Raw genomic sequence first — 15,848 nt, forward strand, 5'->3', positions numbered from 1 at the left:
CGGAGCATTTATTTAATGCTTAATCAAGTGATGTTTGCACTTAGCCACTTTGCCAGCTCTCTCTGACTGGGCTCTGCTCTGGGCTGCTGTTGTGTGTTAATGCCAATGCCAAAAGTGTTGTGTCAGTTTCTTGCCTGTCAAAAGTTGAGCTGTGTCCAATGAGCATAATTTTCTAAGCTGTCTTAACTTTTGGCCCCCCTTTACCCTTTACCCTTTAGCTTCTTTGGCCAATGCAACAGATAGACAGCAGCGTGCAAAGCGTGCGTGCAGTGCTGGGAAACGGTTGAGTTTCAAATGTAATTTTAAAAATTCAATTTGCTGCAATTGGAAATATTAATAACTGTGCAATAATGAGACTCTAAATACATAATTTTAGTAACCAGATAAATATATATATATATTTGCTTTAGGTTTATAAACATCTAGAACTCTGCTCATTGTAAATATTTTATAAACTAACAAAAATCAAATAAAATATATTTATATGTGGTATGGCACATGTATATTTGACCATTTCTTTTTTGTAGCAGGTGCCTGGTATAGTGTCTCCTTGTTTAAATTCATCTGTTGTTTGTAGTTATTTGACGGCTAAAGCCGCTCATTATCAGCATTGAATGCTTCTTTGTATGTGTCTCTTGTTGTTTTGTCTTTCTTTGTTTTGTGTGTTTATTTTCTGTGTCTAATCTGCTTTTTGGCGTATAATAAGCGCGTCTTCCATCTCCTCCTTTGGCTGATCGCTGTCGCCCCAACCCCAGGTGGCGTGAGTGCCGTCGCCGGTGCGCTTCACACGCTTCTCGATGATGGCCGGGGAGACGGTCTTCAGGTCATAGGCCCAGCCAATCTTTGCAAAGCAATCAATGAAGAAAGTGGTAAAGTTCAAGGTGTAGAAGCCAAGTTCAGCCGTCTTGTAGTCCCAGGGGAAAACATGATGATAGTTGTGCCAACCCTCGCCAAAGGCCAAAACAGCCACGGATATGTTCTGCGTGGGGCTGATGAAGCTGACGAATGGAAAGTAAATTAAGGAATAGCTGCCGCATGCATCGACTCTCCAACCCACCGGTCATAGGGGCGGCCACCAAACTTGTGGGCAGCACTGTTGACGAGCCAGGTGACGTTCAAGATGAAGCACCAACGGAACATGGTGGCCACGAACCAGGCGTTCATGAGCGACTCATCCCAAAAGTAAATCGGTATCATGGTGGGAAACAGGAAGCAAGCGAATGGCATCAGGTACAGATAGTAGCTGAGAAATAAACACGGATTAGCCATGGCCACAGGACTGTGGGTTCTACTTACCGCTTCTGAAACATGAGTATGGGATCGGCACGCAAGTCGGATAGGTCGATGCCCTGGCCCTTGGCCTTTACCTCCGGATGCTTCTTGCAGAGCAGCCATCCAACGTGTGAAAAGAAGAAGCCACGTGTGGCATTGTGTGGATCGGCGTCTGTCTCCGAGAACTTGTGGTGCACGCGATGGTCACGGGCCCAGTGATAGGCGGCGTCCTGGAAGGCAATCGTATTGAAGATGACCAACATCAAGCGCAGTGGCCACTTGGCCTTGTAGGAGCGATGGGCCCACAGGCGATGGGCGCCAGCAGTGATGCCAAGTCCGGAGCACAAATACAGCACCAAGGCAAAACCAATTGTTGCCCATTTGGCCGAAGTAATCAACAGATAGAGGCCATAGAGGGCGGCCAAGTGCAAGTAGCCAAAGGCCAGGATATTGCGCCACACGAGCGTCACTTTGCGGCCGTCGGCACACTTCTGGAAGCACTCGTTCCCCTCATCTGACTCGAATAGCACGCCAGTGCTGGTGGCGCTGGTGTTGCTGGTGGCTGGCTCCTCCTTGCCAGCATCTACGGCATCTGCTGCATGCGGCTGCATCTCTGCTGAATCGACGGTTACCTCTGTTACTGTTTTTGCCTGCGCCTTGATGTTTGGCGGCATGCTTAATCCACAATTTGCTTTTTTGTTTGGCACACACAATAATGAGAATCTTTTTGTTAGTCACTCTCGAAACGAAAAAGTATTTGTGTCTAATTTTACGGGCAGAGCACGACAGATTGAGCTTTGCTTCTAGATTTTTCAACAACGCAAAACGCAAATGCCTACTTCGATAGTTTTGTATGGTTAATGCGGATGTATGAGCAATTCCTGGCTGCCTATCGGAAACTATCGAGGCGCGCCAGCTTAAAAGCTCCAATTTAAATTCAAGTACTGTTACGCGGTGGCGTGCAGTCAATAGATGCCAGAGCATATTTTAAGCCACCCAGAAACGAAGCAAATTAAGGTAACAAATCAGCGAAAGAGAGAAACAACCATACAAAATATTGTACGTGAGTTAATGATGAATGAATTGTTGCTAGCGCAATTGCAGTTGAAAACTTGAGTGTCGAAATGCACCGACAAATAAATAAATACATTGTCACAGGGTGTGATACAGACAGACAATTATTGGGAGCCACAAATAAAGGTTAATTTCAGTTGCTGCATTAAGTTCTTACCGTTATCCATAATTACAGCGAATGGTTAATAATAATTCCGCTCTTCTTCGGCCAAAACGGGGAGTGACTTTGTTCGATTCCAAAAATTAAAATATATTCCTGTTTCACGAAAGTCTAGACAATGACAGTCGTCAGGTAAGAGAACCAAACTGCACAGTCTACTATTTGGTAGTTTTCTAAGGGCTATGACACTTACCCTTAGCCTTGCCTTGAGCAAAATTACTATTCGATCGGCCACCAAATGGAATATCTTTTTGTGTTTGCCTTGAATCAGAGTTTATTCAAAATCTACAAAAGGTGTGTCCAAAACCATGCCCAAACCAAGCCTAAATCAAGTCACGAAACGAAAACAAAAACAATTTTGTGGTACTATTTGTAGTTATTGTATTTAGCCAAAGTCTACAAATGAGCGCATTTCGCCTCTTGCCTAGGGTTAGTCCGGGTATTAGCTACTTTATGGGAGAACACTAGCACTCATGGGGGATGCACGGACGGAAGGCTTGCCTTTATTCCCAGACAGGGATACGAATCAAAGCAGCAGACAGGCAGCGAACAGACAGCACAAAATCCACGAACACAGAGGAAACTTTTACCACGCCGTTTTGCCTTCATAAGCGTACATCTAGCTAAATAATATTTATTTTCAACTATTTTTACAGGATTGTTTTTGTAGTTCATAGAAAAAAATTATATATATGTGTTTCATGTATGTTTTCAAAAAAAAAACCTCTTAGTAGCTACCATACAGATATAGTATCGCTAAACAAACACCACACACACCACACACCACACACCACACACCATACACATTTCTTTCAAGTTCAGGAACTCGGTCATGATTTGATTTAATTTTGGATTCTTCTTGTGTGACATTGTTGTAGCTCTCTCTCTCTCTCTCTCTCTCTGTGTCGGGGTCTGCTGTTTCTGTTTAAACAAAACATAAAAGAGGTGGAAAAAACGGCAAGGAATAATAAAGACAAATGTTCTTGTTTTTTTTGGAGAACACAATAATATTCATCTACAAGAATCTCTTTTCTAAAAGTTTATTTTTATAATAGTTTAGTTTCTTTTTTCTTATAACAAGCGCACAGGGAACTGGAATTTTTTATTTTCATAGTCATAATTTATGTTTTTATTGAGGAGTTTTTGCCGTCATTCGTCATCATCATCATCATCATCATCATCATCATGATCATTGTCGTGTGATCTCGATCTCTCGTAGAAAATTACAACTTAAAAAAGGGTGGTCTATAGCCTAGAATTATCTTCATTTTAGAGCTCTCCCTCTCTATGGATATAATCTCGGTGGCGAGTTATTCTCTAGCAAAAATGATGCTAAAAATATATATACACTGATATACATATACATTGCCTCGCCGCGTACATAATAATATATAACGTGGGGAGAGGGGGAAAGTCAATTGCGAGTCTCAATTGCAGCGCTAACCATATGTCTGGTCTGTACACGGGATCAGCTCATCCACTAATCCGCCTCTAATCACGTTATAAACATACTAATTTTACTCGATATCTCTTAGCCTATACACACACTATCCACCCGCAGAAGGGAGCACAAGGGAGTGCCTCTGGCCCATGCACGAGATGGTCGAGCAGTCACTCTTCTTTCTTAAAAGCATATGCCAGAGCTCCTCCTGCATGGGAACCACTCCTCCCCCTCCCTCCCTGCTTCTCTCTCTATATATATTTATATTGTATGTCCGCTTCTTGTCTGCTGCTGGTCTGGAACTGGAGTTTTTGCATTTAAGGCTTGGGTGTAAAATATCATTTTACTTACAGCCTCACCATACAAAAAAACACACACTCTGAGAATACTTGCAATTTTTGTTGTAGCCACCCATTTGTTATTTTGTTTTGTCTTTCTTATATCGTATTATGTATACTCTTAGATTCATGTTAGATCTGCCGCTGCTGCTGCTGCTGGATCTCCGTTAACTGCTAGATAGTCTCGTCTAAATAATACTTCAATAGTATGTACATGGCCAAGAAGTCAACAATGTCCATTTTATGTTTGATTTTTACCCCCACCCGCGGCGTGTCTGTCTCATCAGTATATGCGTTATAACAACCTAAGATGTACTCGTATATGGGTAATATATTTATATACGTGTTATTATGACCCCAGCAACGCGCTTGAAATGTAGTTTTATATTTACATATCATAATTAAAACTATATTTATTTGTTTTCTTTTTCTTGTTTATATAGAAGTAAGCGCACCCCCCCCAAAAAGCTGCCCTAGGATGATTTCTTTTCATGGTCTTTTCGAAATGCAGTATATGTGTGTGTGTGTGTGTATGCGCGTGTGTGTGTTTTAAATTAAAAAGAAAAAATATCAATTGAGAAATGGAAAAAACAAACGAAAACGATGCACAATTATGATACATTCTTTGCTTTTTCTTTTTCTTTTCGTTTCGTTTTCTTTTTTGTTATATAGAGAGACAGATATTTTTGTTTGAAGAGATATCACCCGCCACTGAGTTAAGTATTTTGTTTGTTTTCTTGTTTTATATCACGTCTTGCAACTCGTGTCTGAGTAAACGCATTAATTGTATGAAGGGGGAGGGGGGGAGTTTTGGGCTGGTTCCATTATGGAGAAATCTAACGTTAATAAATGGAGGGGCTTCTTCATCGTATTGAGAGAGAATGAAGTGACAATATGCTTGATATCATGATCGAGAGTTGTTTTGTGGTTGATTGATTTGCTTTGATTTGATTTGATTGATTTTTCTCTCGAGTGTTGTTTAAGTTTTTGTTGATTTTTTAGGAGAAAACTTAGCACAAATAAGGGTTTGTTTGTTTTGTTTGCTTTTGCTGGACACACAAGGATTGAATGTCGGCTTTAATCTAACCATTACTTAATCATATTTCATCTTATAACATACGAACTTATAAAAGGTTTCTTTGTGATTTTTTTTTTTTTTTTGTTTTTGTTTCTCCTTCAATTAATTCATGGAAATTTGATTACTTATTATTACAAAAAAAAAAAACTATGCATTACTTTTCATATTTATATATATATATGCATATATATAACACACATCGTCGATCGGTTGTTTGGCTTAACCTGGATAATAGATTAAACCGCTAAGTCCGACGACATCTTGTTCATGTTTCTCGTTATCTTCTGCTCCCGCTCTCGCTCTCGCTCTATATCTACCACACGATGAGACAGCAGACCCAACGATAGTGTGTATAAATAGTGTAGAGTATTACTAGGCTAGACCTCCTATTGGTTCTCATCATCATCACCATCGCCGTCATCGTCGTCGTGCTGCTCGTCCAGTTGATGCTGCTGCTGCTGCTGCACGGCGGCGGCCAGTAACGCGGCCTTCTGTGCCTGCGCCTGCATCGACGCTTGCATCGATGGTGCGGACATGGCTATCTTCCCGCTTGTCTTGTATTCGGTCATTTCCTGCAAAAGCGACCCAAAAGCAAAGCATAAGTTAGCATCGAAAATGGTCGAATTGCCCCACCGAAATGCGTCGCTGTATCTGTACATACCCGTTCATAGCGTGCCTTGTCTCGCTCGGCCATCGACTCGTACTTCTGCTTAACCTCGGGGTCAACATCGGACCATTTGCGCCCCAGCTCCTTGGCAATGTCGCCAACACCGTATTCTGGATTCAGGGCCTTCACCTTATTTCTCTCATCATTGCAGAACCAAAAGAACGCAGACCTATGAAGGATATTCTCAGATTATTATTCAATTCAAATATGAATGGGCTTTGGGCTGGCCAAAATGAGTTTGTTATAAATTGCTTTTTGCTACGAACTCACAATGAACGTTTCGGTGCATTGGGGTCCTTGATCTGTTTCCTCTTCTTGCCACGTCCCACAACAGTGCCCTTGGGTGGCACATAGTTTTGCATCTCAGCCTCATAGCGCTGCTTGTCCTTCTCGGCCATTTCATGGAAACGCTTCTTCTCCTTATCCACCATTGTCTTGCGGGGGGAAGAATAATTGATTAACATATATGTTCATGGGGGTTTCCATGCGAGTTCAGGGTTTTGTTACCTTCCACCGTTCGGCACACTTGCGCGAAAAAATTCGGCAAATATCACGGTTTCATCGGGATGTTTCTTTTTGTGCTCCTCCCGGCAGGTTTGTACAAAGTATGCGTATGCAGTCATTCGGCCCCTGGGTTTTGCATCGGCCTTTCCACCTCGGACCATTGGACTCTGTCGAGGGACAAGCGACACACAAAGGATACGACGAGATGCGATATTAATAAAGATCGGTTCTTGGGTGTGGGATTATTTTGCCATAACTTACCGCCGAATTGATTACATTCTGTTGCTGTTGCTGCTGTTGCATCTGTTGTTGCTGCTGGTGCTGTTGTTGCTGCTGCTGTTGCTGTTGTTGCTGCTGCTGCTGCTGCAGTTGGGCAGCTGTGTTGGCATCCACTTGGCCCTGATTGGCGGCCGAATACCACCACTGAGAGCCGGGCACTGCTGCGGCCGCCGCAGCCTGTGCCATATTCAGGCGATAGTCATAGCCTGTGGTGCCGGCAGCGTTCGACGTGGCCACAACCTGGGCCATCGTCGTGGCTGGATTCGGGAAACTGCTGGCCATTTTATATGTGAACAGCTGTTGGGTGCCAACACCGGCAGCGGTGTTGGAGCTATTCTGATGCGCCTGCTGCTGATTCTGCTGTACCACCACTTGGTGCTGTTGCAACTGTTGCTGTTGTACTTGTTGTTGTTGCTGCGCAGCCAGTTGCTGCTGATAGTGTTGAATGGTTTGCTGATCAATAGGTTTGTTGGTTGTGTTTGTGATTAGAGGTGTGTGCGATGCCAGCCGGAGCGGAGAGTGTCTAATGGCTATGGCCCATTATTTGGATATCTACAACTAGCAACTAGCAACTACCAACTATTTTCTACTGCAGCAACTACGATTTTGTGGCTATAGTCCCCGGACACTCGTCTCGCGCCTGGCATCGCACTACTTAATCACTAACTCAGTAATAATTGATTAACATTAATGGACATGTGCGGGTTGGTTTGTTTGGATTAGTGATTAATAAAACATAGTGGTTTCAATTGCATTGACAGCGATACTCCGGTCGAATGCAAACCAACGGAACCGAAAAAACAACAAAACTCTTCTACTACGCAAAATTCTACGAAAAGCAAATTAAAAGCTAAATAAGTATTGTATTTCTAAACAAATAAATAAACATGTGCTCGAGTGTGTTCGTGTGTGCGGATCCATTTCAATCAAAAGAAAAAAGCCGGAAGAAAATGTTTCATTTCCAAACAGCCGGCGAAAATCTCGGTTATCGATTTCTATTGCGTTCTATGGCCCCACATTGTGTACACATCCATACGTAGGTATGTATGCATGCATGTATATACAAATGAATGCATACCTGTGCTAGTGTGCTAGACTAAACAACGCATAAAAAAAACATTCTCTCAGCTGTTTTTCTTTTAGATAAAAGGCTAGAATGCGTTTTGGGGGAAGAGACGCACAGTCTTTTGTGGTACCGGTTCCGTTTTATTGGTGAACCAGTTTCGCCAAATGCTTTTATTTTGATTCCAGTGCCAGGGCCGGCAAAGAACCAGGGTGTCACACAGACACAGTCAATGACGGGGCTGAATGGCAGATTCTCCAGGGGCAAACAAAAGAAAAGCTTTAATTTGTAAAAAATATTTTCGGACGGGATGGGTCTCACTCTATAAACAAAAGTAATACCATTTGTTTTACTTATTTGTGAAAGAAACAATTTGAATGGTTTGATTATGAACCAATTGAGAGACCATTTTACACGTGGGTAACGCTTTGCTTGAAAACTATACATACATACACATGTACACGCTTATGAACATACACACATGTTAGAAAGGAAGAGAAAATGGTTGGTAGCATGAGAATTGGCCAAGCATTTTGCGTGCACATATGTATGTATGCTTGCATGGATGTTCATACATATATTATGTACATACATATGGGGGAAAAATACAGCGAATTTTAGATTACGCAAGCCGTGATTTTGGTGTGCATATTCTAGTTTATACACACACACATTCATATCCATAAACAGGCTTTATAGTTGTGTTAGTGAAGCATTTATCAATGCGCATTACTTTCAATATTCACATTTTTTTGTTTTTTTTTTTCTCAATTAACCAAATGTAAATATATTTACAACCGTGTAAATAAATAAATATACACATCCATTTTTATAATTATATATTATATACTGGACATGAATATATTTGTACAAACTAATAAAAAAAATGGCGGCCCTAGATGCGCACGCAAAATAAAATTTCGCTTGTACAGCGTCGCTTTTGTTTGTATGCATGCACGCACACACACACGTAAACGAGACTCTCCAATGTATTAGTTACTTTTTACATAAAACAAATTTACGTGCAAAAAAAAAAAAAAAACGCTTAAACAAATTCACATTCATATGTACAGGTACACACACATAGATATACAACAAGCCAGTCACTCTAATGTATGTATGTATCCGATGATCACAGACAAAATATCCACCTGGGTACGCTTAAATTCGTTTTTTTTTCTGTAGAAATGCTTACAACAATTTAAGGTTGTACATTTGACATGGTACGCTTGCACATATGTATTGGCATTGGCGGGAAAATCATTAACTTTCAACGAAAACGCGGCAAGCGACCAGGCCGCACGCCTTATGTTTGCATATGTATGTGTGTCTCTCTGTATATATGTACGTACGAACATTAAATAAATGCCGTATACCTGCACACAAGCTTACCTGTATTTGATGAAAGTGATCCATAACGGAGCCGATCGGTTCGAATGGTTTATTAAGTTAACGTTCTTTTTGTGGAGCACTACGAATAGTGCTGGGATTTAAGGAGTTTCCTTCTTTTCTTGCCGTTTCTTTCTCGCACTACACACACACACACTCAACGTAACGTAAGCACTGTGTCAATGGCAATGGAGTCTCTGTTTCAATTTCAGCTTTGGTTTGAGGCCTGCTTTCAAATACTGTTCTAGACGTATTTATTCGACGTTGTATTGATTATTGTATGTACACACAACGCATTTACGTCTGTACATATGTATGTACACGGCAGACGCCACACGGTAATTTTGAAATTGACTCCGATTCTTACGGCACTCGACAGCGCACGCAACGAAACGTAACGTACGTAACGCGTTGTTGGGGGGAATTTGTTGTTTGCTTTTAGTTACTAAAAAATAAACAAACGACGCTACATATGCAGCAATGTGTTGTGTTCTTTTTTTTGTTGCTATCAATGCGGAAAAGATGGTTTGCGCGCCGCTCCGCTCGCCTGATTGAAAACACACACAGAGAGTACCGTACCAACAACGCGAATGCAAAGGCTTTGAATTGAATTGCCGTCTTGCCAGGGTCTACGTTACGCCAAAACTTCTGTATGCGTTGAATGCGCAGCTGTGTGTGTATTTTTGTGTACGTTTGTGTGTATGTATATATTGTGAGCACAAGGCAGATGGAACAGAGGGTGAGGCAAGTCGCCTATTCGGTTATCCTACTTTGTTTTCCACCCTCTCTCCCTCTCCAGAGATTGGTGCAACATCGTTTGAAACGCTTCTGAAGCTGTTTTGACGGCAGCACAGAGCCCGCTCACCATGCTTCCCCTACCTTGTATTTTATATACCCTTAGTACAGTTTACTGAGCACAGTTCTCTCTCACTCTCTTTCTCTCTCGACTAAGCATATGCATACGTACATACATATGTATGTACATACACGTGGTGGAGGGAAGCAGCAGCAGCAGGCCTTATAAAAAATGTTGGGTTGTTACTTCTGTACAAAACTTATGTACATACACATGTATGTGTATGTACGTATGCTCTCTATACCCGCCCTATAAAAGCATATCATTATATGTACATGCATATGTACATAAAGAAATGCTGCCAGAGCATACACATGAATCTACATATGTATGTACATATCAGTGTATGCTTGTAAACAGTATTGTATGACCATTAACTATAATATACATATTTATGTACATCATGCAAATATTTGGGTGTAGTGTAAGAATAATTTACGCTATGCTGTGGACTCAACGCTCTACCAACATAAAACAAATTTACAATTTCGAGCATGTTTTATTTTTACTTGTGTGTATCCCAAATGGTACATCCATATGTATATTTGTATGGATGTACATATGTACGTCCATCCCATTTCTACAAGCGGGCATACCATACATATGCATCAATACAAACACATTAATACATGCACGCGGGGTATACGTACATACGCACACAGCGAAACCCTTGCCTACATACACATGTTTCATTTTGCGTTCCCCGTCTGACTGTACTTCCCAAGTGCCTCTCTCGTTTTCTCTCTCGCTCTCTCTCATTTTATAAAGAGCGAAACAATGTGAAAATAATGCAGCTGTATGTAAGCGTGTTGGTGAGGTCACAAATACCCAGCAGACAACTTTTGTGAACGGTTTTGAACAGTCCAAGCCAAGGGGCTAATCTCGATGGCATTTCATTATTAAAGCTCAATATGGGTGTTTTCTTTTAAAACATACACAGGTTACACGCTTACTATTTATCAGAAAGTATATTATATAAAATAATTTGAAAATCAATAACAAATCTGTAGACTGAAACCCAAACAGGTCTGCAAATGTTCGTATTCCACTAAACTCCAAGAGCAGAATAGTCAAAACTTACGGAGATGCATGAAGTGTGAGCGAGATATAATTTAGTAGGGAATTTTATGCTAAGGGCAGCGCAGGACTGCTTAATTTTAACTAGATAATCATATACATAGTTCAATATCTTCTGAGCATATATAATAGAATTTTTGATATGGTATCCGTTACACCCCAAACCACAGGGAGTTATAGTTCCACGAAAATTATCAAACTTGAAGATGAGGTGAGAGATATCGTCAATTTATATATATAATTTATTTATAGTAACATAATATATATAAATATATGATATATAATTTTGTAAGTAAAGGAGAGAATGGAATTGATTGGATAATTTGTTGTTCCGCGGTCTACTCAAGTTAAATGGGTTAAACTCGTATTTTCCTAGATATATGTATGGTATATTTTGAAATTATAAGGTATATTTCGGTATATTTATGAGGGTTAAGTGGTAAATTCTATCGGCAAATTCGCGGTCACACTGCTGCAATCATAGCTGTAATTGTTTGTTTTGACACAATTTTGTTTCCTGAAAATAGCTTGAAAAATGTCTGGGAAGTCACAGCTAACTCTGCCCGATGAGGAACTGGATTGGATACAACTGCGCCAGGACCTGGGACCCGTGATTGAGGTGGAAACCACCAAGGAAAAGCTACAGCGCAAAATTAAGGAGAACCCACTGGTTCCGCTTGGTAAGCGGTCGGCGGCATTTCGACACAATTTCTGTTATGTAAAAACAATAATATAGTAATTAATGTGCTTGCACTTCGCCCCTACATAGGATGCATAGCCACTACCGCTGCGCTCACAATGGGCTTGTATAATTTCCGCACTGGCAATCGCAAGATGTCCCAAATGATGATGCGCACCCGTATCGCTGCCCAGGGATTCACTGTGGCCGCCTTAATTGTTGGCGTTGTGATGACCTATGGCGAAAAGAAATCCAACTAATTGATATTAAAGAGCATTAATCGCATTAATAGCAATTGTAGCTTTAAAACCAAACCTGAAATCATGAGCTGTTTTTGTTTTGTTTTTTCTAAAAAAAAATAATTAGGCGTAAATATTAGACACTGTCCGAGGTGCATAAATAGATTAATAATGTATAAAATGAATCATAATTTTATTGTAAAGATGTGTGGGTAAACTATGGCCACAGTGCTCGGTGTATTATATTTGTGTAAGACATTTACGCGGTTCGTTGGCTGAGCCGAAAACGAAGATTTCAAATGAAATAATTTATTGGATGGCAAATGTGACTCCCAAGTGGTAAGTTCCAACACCAGACAAATACTGTTGGACTCCGCAAGAGTGTAATATGTAACAAAGGATGTTGGTGAGGCACGGCCCTATAACACTGAAACACTCGCCAACAGATGACCAATCTCCCAAGATGTTACCCCAGCAAAGTCATTCATTTGTTGGTTGGATATGCCCATTCTGTGATTCATTTTTATTTATATTCCTTCGGATTTGAACTCTTTGAGGAACAATCGGAGGATCGAGTCCATTATGTAAAGAAGACTAATTAAAGGTAATGGCATGCAGAACTTTTTAATTCACTTCTAAATAAGAGTTTAATATTGGGAAATAAAAAAGTGTTTGATGAAAGAATTGAATAAGTTGAATCATGTTTATTCTCCTTCGCAGAATTCGCTTGTGCGTCTCGGTACGAGCATCGATATGCACAGTCTGCACAGTCTGCTAATGGAATCAATTCAAAACTCATATTAAACGGTATTAAAGGTGCCAAAGTCCATATAAATAAATAACATTTTCTTATTTCCACTAATATTTATTTGAAAATAACGAAACTTAAAGCTTGGGAAGGGGATGTTTTGATTCTCCAATCCCTCGGTTGATTTCATTTGAAATAACAAACATTTGAAGCGTAATTCCTATGGATGTGTTTACAATTGTGTATGCCTGCGCCAGCTGGGGTGTGGCCTAAACAGTGGCCAAGGGTTAGATGCCAGACATTGAATGGGGAGATGTGCGCGCGCACCTACGGGTCTGGTTTGGTCTGGTCTGGCCTGGCCTGGCCTGGTGTGAGCTGGATGGGGAGGAGGACATGCATTTCAGGATAGCATAATGTCTGGGCATTCAGTTCAGAGTAGGATTTCAATCGACACAGGACACGGAGAGGTGTGCAAAATACTTTTAAGAATATTTGTTTGTTTTGTTTGTCCCTGCTTATGGCAAGCATTAACTCATTTGTGATCCATTTGCTAAAGATTATTGCCACTGGGCTACTAATTTTAATTGTTTTAATTAATAGTGGAATTTTATGCTGAAAACGATTAATTTATGTGTGAAATATTTAAGATTTTGTTGTATAGTGGATGGACATGCTACATCTATTACAATCTTTGACAAAAATAAGCAAAAAGAAAGGCTCGAGGGCTTGGTGGGTGTCTCAGAATATTTACTACGACTAGAGAAGAAACCTACCCCCAAAACAGGCAATGTTTTGGCAACCTGCACCGATACACACACCACATACACAAATATTTTATACCCATTAGAGGATGTAGGTATTCCGCTATTGATTTATAGCATGGCCTGCAGGTGCTGGGGGCTGGGGGCTGCTGGGCGGGGGGCTGCTGGGCTGTCTCGGCCACATTTATGAAAATATTAATGAGATGTTGTGTGTATTTGTTTGCAGCTCTCGCAGAATGAATATTGTATTGGGTAATTGTGTGGGCAGCTGCGACCAATTGGCGGGTCCACCGCCGGATTTTATTTTATCAATGCCGCCGCCACCGTTGCCATCGTTCCTGATCAGCAAACCGACAACCATCGAGACACTGATGCCGTCCAATGAGTCCCAGCCCTGCTTTGCCGCTTTCATGTGCGGCCAGGGCCAGGGCCAGCACAATGACAGCAATGGCAATGCCCTGATGGAGCTGGTGCGCAGCGATACGAAAAGCCTGGAGAATATCTGGTTCTTTGTGTCCTCCTGTGTGGGCATATTCGTGCTGGGCTGCTTCCTGGCCATCATTGTGATCAGATGCAGGGAGTAAGTTCCTCTTTGCAAAGGGAGTACATTTAATTTATAACCATTTCATTTTTGCAGCACATTCTTCTCGTATCATGATGCAAACATCAAGCAAACGGCCATCAATGCCTTGGGGGAGGCAACCAAGTCGAATGCCTTCTCCTCGGGCGGCATACTGTATCCGTGTGCCACGGCCAACAGCAGGGATCTGCTGCAGAGTCAGCTGGTGAACGATAGCCGCCTCCTGTGGGCCACTCTGACACCGCATGGCACCAGGCATTTCATTATTGAGAACTCACAGGATGGGGGCCACTATGAGTCCGTGGACTATCGTGGCAAGGCACACAGTCAGGTGTTCCGGGGATATGCCAAGCATTCGCAATCGTTTGTCAAGGTGAATATCAGTCAGAACTGAAGGCTCTAAAGCTCTTGGAGATTCATGGGGACTCTCTCTCTCTCTCTCTCGATCTCTCTTTGCAGTCGTTTGATAATAATGGATTCGTTGATTATGACTACGAGGATCCCACACCTTTGATGGACTCCTATCACGATGACATGGACTCTGGCTATCAGGAGCCCCATGAGGTGACTGGTTCCCTGCCGCAGTCCTCGCCCATGCATGGCACAACAGCAGCGAATGAGACGACACCGACCAATGTGAACACTCTATCGATTAGCCGCAAGACCACACTGTCGCGGCGCATCAGCGATGCCTCGTCGCACAACGGTACAACGATGTAATGTCTGCTGGATGCCGCACGAGTTTCGTTATGTAAATTACACCGAAAAAGAGTGAGGAGGGTGCAGGTCCATCCACAACTACTAACTACTATCACACACGATCATCGCAGTACTTTCCACACAGCTGACAGAGACACTCACACAGATGCTGATGATATTTTAGTCTACTCTTAAGTATAAGGGGGGAACGCAGAGCACAGGACACACACACGCACACACACACGCACACACACACACACAGAACTCAGATCGAAGGAACATTCAAGCAATACTAATGTTGATTAAGTATAGGATATTCGCGCTAATAGCAGAGGGTCCCAAACCAAACCAAAACAAAATACAAAAACTAAAAAATCAAACTAATACACACATTGCTCTCGCTCTTAATTGCTTTTTAAACTCGTACGTGCATCGGAAGATCGAACGCAAAACAAAACAAAAACTCAACTATACACACATAAATCTAGCTGCACAACTAAATAGCAAACTAAACTATAATAACTACTACAACTACTGCAAACTAATCAACTAGTTTTCGGGCAACAACTACCATTGTAACTCATTTACATGCATACCTATTGAACCGATTTCTCAGAACAAAAAACACAAAAAACCAACGCTGGATTGAATAATTATACAATTTTAAACGTACACAAAAAAAACATGCTTTTTATTTGTGGCCAACAACATTAAAACAAAGGGGGCACAGTTTATAAATAGTGTTAAATTAGTGTGGAAAAAACTGAAAAGTTGTGAAAATTTCAGAAATATCAGTAGCGGAATAGAAACGAAGAGTGAAGTGACAAACTGTTTAAGACCCTGAAATACATCTTGTCATTTACATATATTCAATTCACATTTAAATTGATGTTCTGTTTATGCGAACTGGCTTAAAACAATCGTAGCTTTTATTATTTAGTGAT

General features: G+C 41.3%; 4 protein-coding genes across 4 annotated transcripts; 2 read left to right on the top strand and 2 right to left on the bottom strand.

Moving 5' to 3' along the window:
- Window positions 1–550: 550 nt before the first annotated feature.
- Window positions 551–2,528, bottom strand: LOC117903691 (acyl-CoA Delta(11) desaturase-like). The gene is made up of 4 exons (XM_034816029.1): window positions 2,504–2,528; window positions 1,297–1,963; window positions 1,058–1,243; window positions 551–998 (listed from the first exon to the last, which is right to left on the bottom strand). The coding sequence occupies exons 1-4, from the start codon at window positions 2,511–2,513 to the stop codon at window positions 680–682; spliced, it is 1,182 nt and encodes a 393-aa protein (XP_034671920.1). The 5' UTR covers window positions 2,514–2,528; the 3' UTR covers window positions 551–679.
- A 2,440-nt stretch (window positions 2,529–4,968) lies between these two features.
- Window positions 4,969–9,865, bottom strand: LOC117903690 (high mobility group protein DSP1). Its single transcript, XM_034816028.1, is given in 7 exon segments — window positions 4,969–5,935; window positions 6,025–6,199; window positions 6,301–6,464; window positions 6,538–6,567; window positions 6,570–6,701; window positions 6,796–7,266; window positions 9,269–9,865. Coding segments are annotated over 7 exon segments (1,182 nt in total). The 5' UTR covers window positions 9,293–9,865; the 3' UTR covers window positions 4,969–5,749.
- A 1,819-nt stretch (window positions 9,866–11,684) lies between these two features.
- On the top strand, window positions 11,685–12,351 carry LOC117894122 (HIG1 domain family member 2A, mitochondrial). Its single transcript, XM_034801011.1, has 2 exons — window positions 11,685–11,878; window positions 11,968–12,351. Exons 1-2 carry the CDS (start codon window positions 11,734–11,736, stop codon window positions 12,135–12,137), a joined length of 315 nt encoding a protein of 104 aa, XP_034656902.1. The 5' UTR covers window positions 11,685–11,733; the 3' UTR covers window positions 12,138–12,351.
- Window positions 12,352–13,246: 895 nt separating this feature from the next.
- LOC117894089 lies at window positions 13,247–15,528 on the top strand. The gene is made up of 4 exons (XM_034800962.1): window positions 13,247–13,331; window positions 13,852–14,205; window positions 14,263–14,578; window positions 14,665–15,528. Exons 2-4 carry the CDS (start codon window positions 13,862–13,864, stop codon window positions 14,923–14,925), a joined length of 921 nt encoding a protein of 306 aa, XP_034656853.1. The 5' UTR covers window positions 13,247–13,331; window positions 13,852–13,861; the 3' UTR covers window positions 14,926–15,528.
- Window positions 15,529–15,848: the final 320 nt, after the last annotated feature.

This window comes from Drosophila subobscura, chromosome A (genome assembly GCF_008121235.1).
Source record: "Drosophila subobscura isolate 14011-0131.10 chromosome A, UCBerk_Dsub_1.0, whole genome shotgun sequence".
NCBI classification, from domain to species: domain Eukaryota; kingdom Metazoa; phylum Arthropoda; class Insecta; order Diptera; family Drosophilidae; genus Drosophila; species Drosophila subobscura.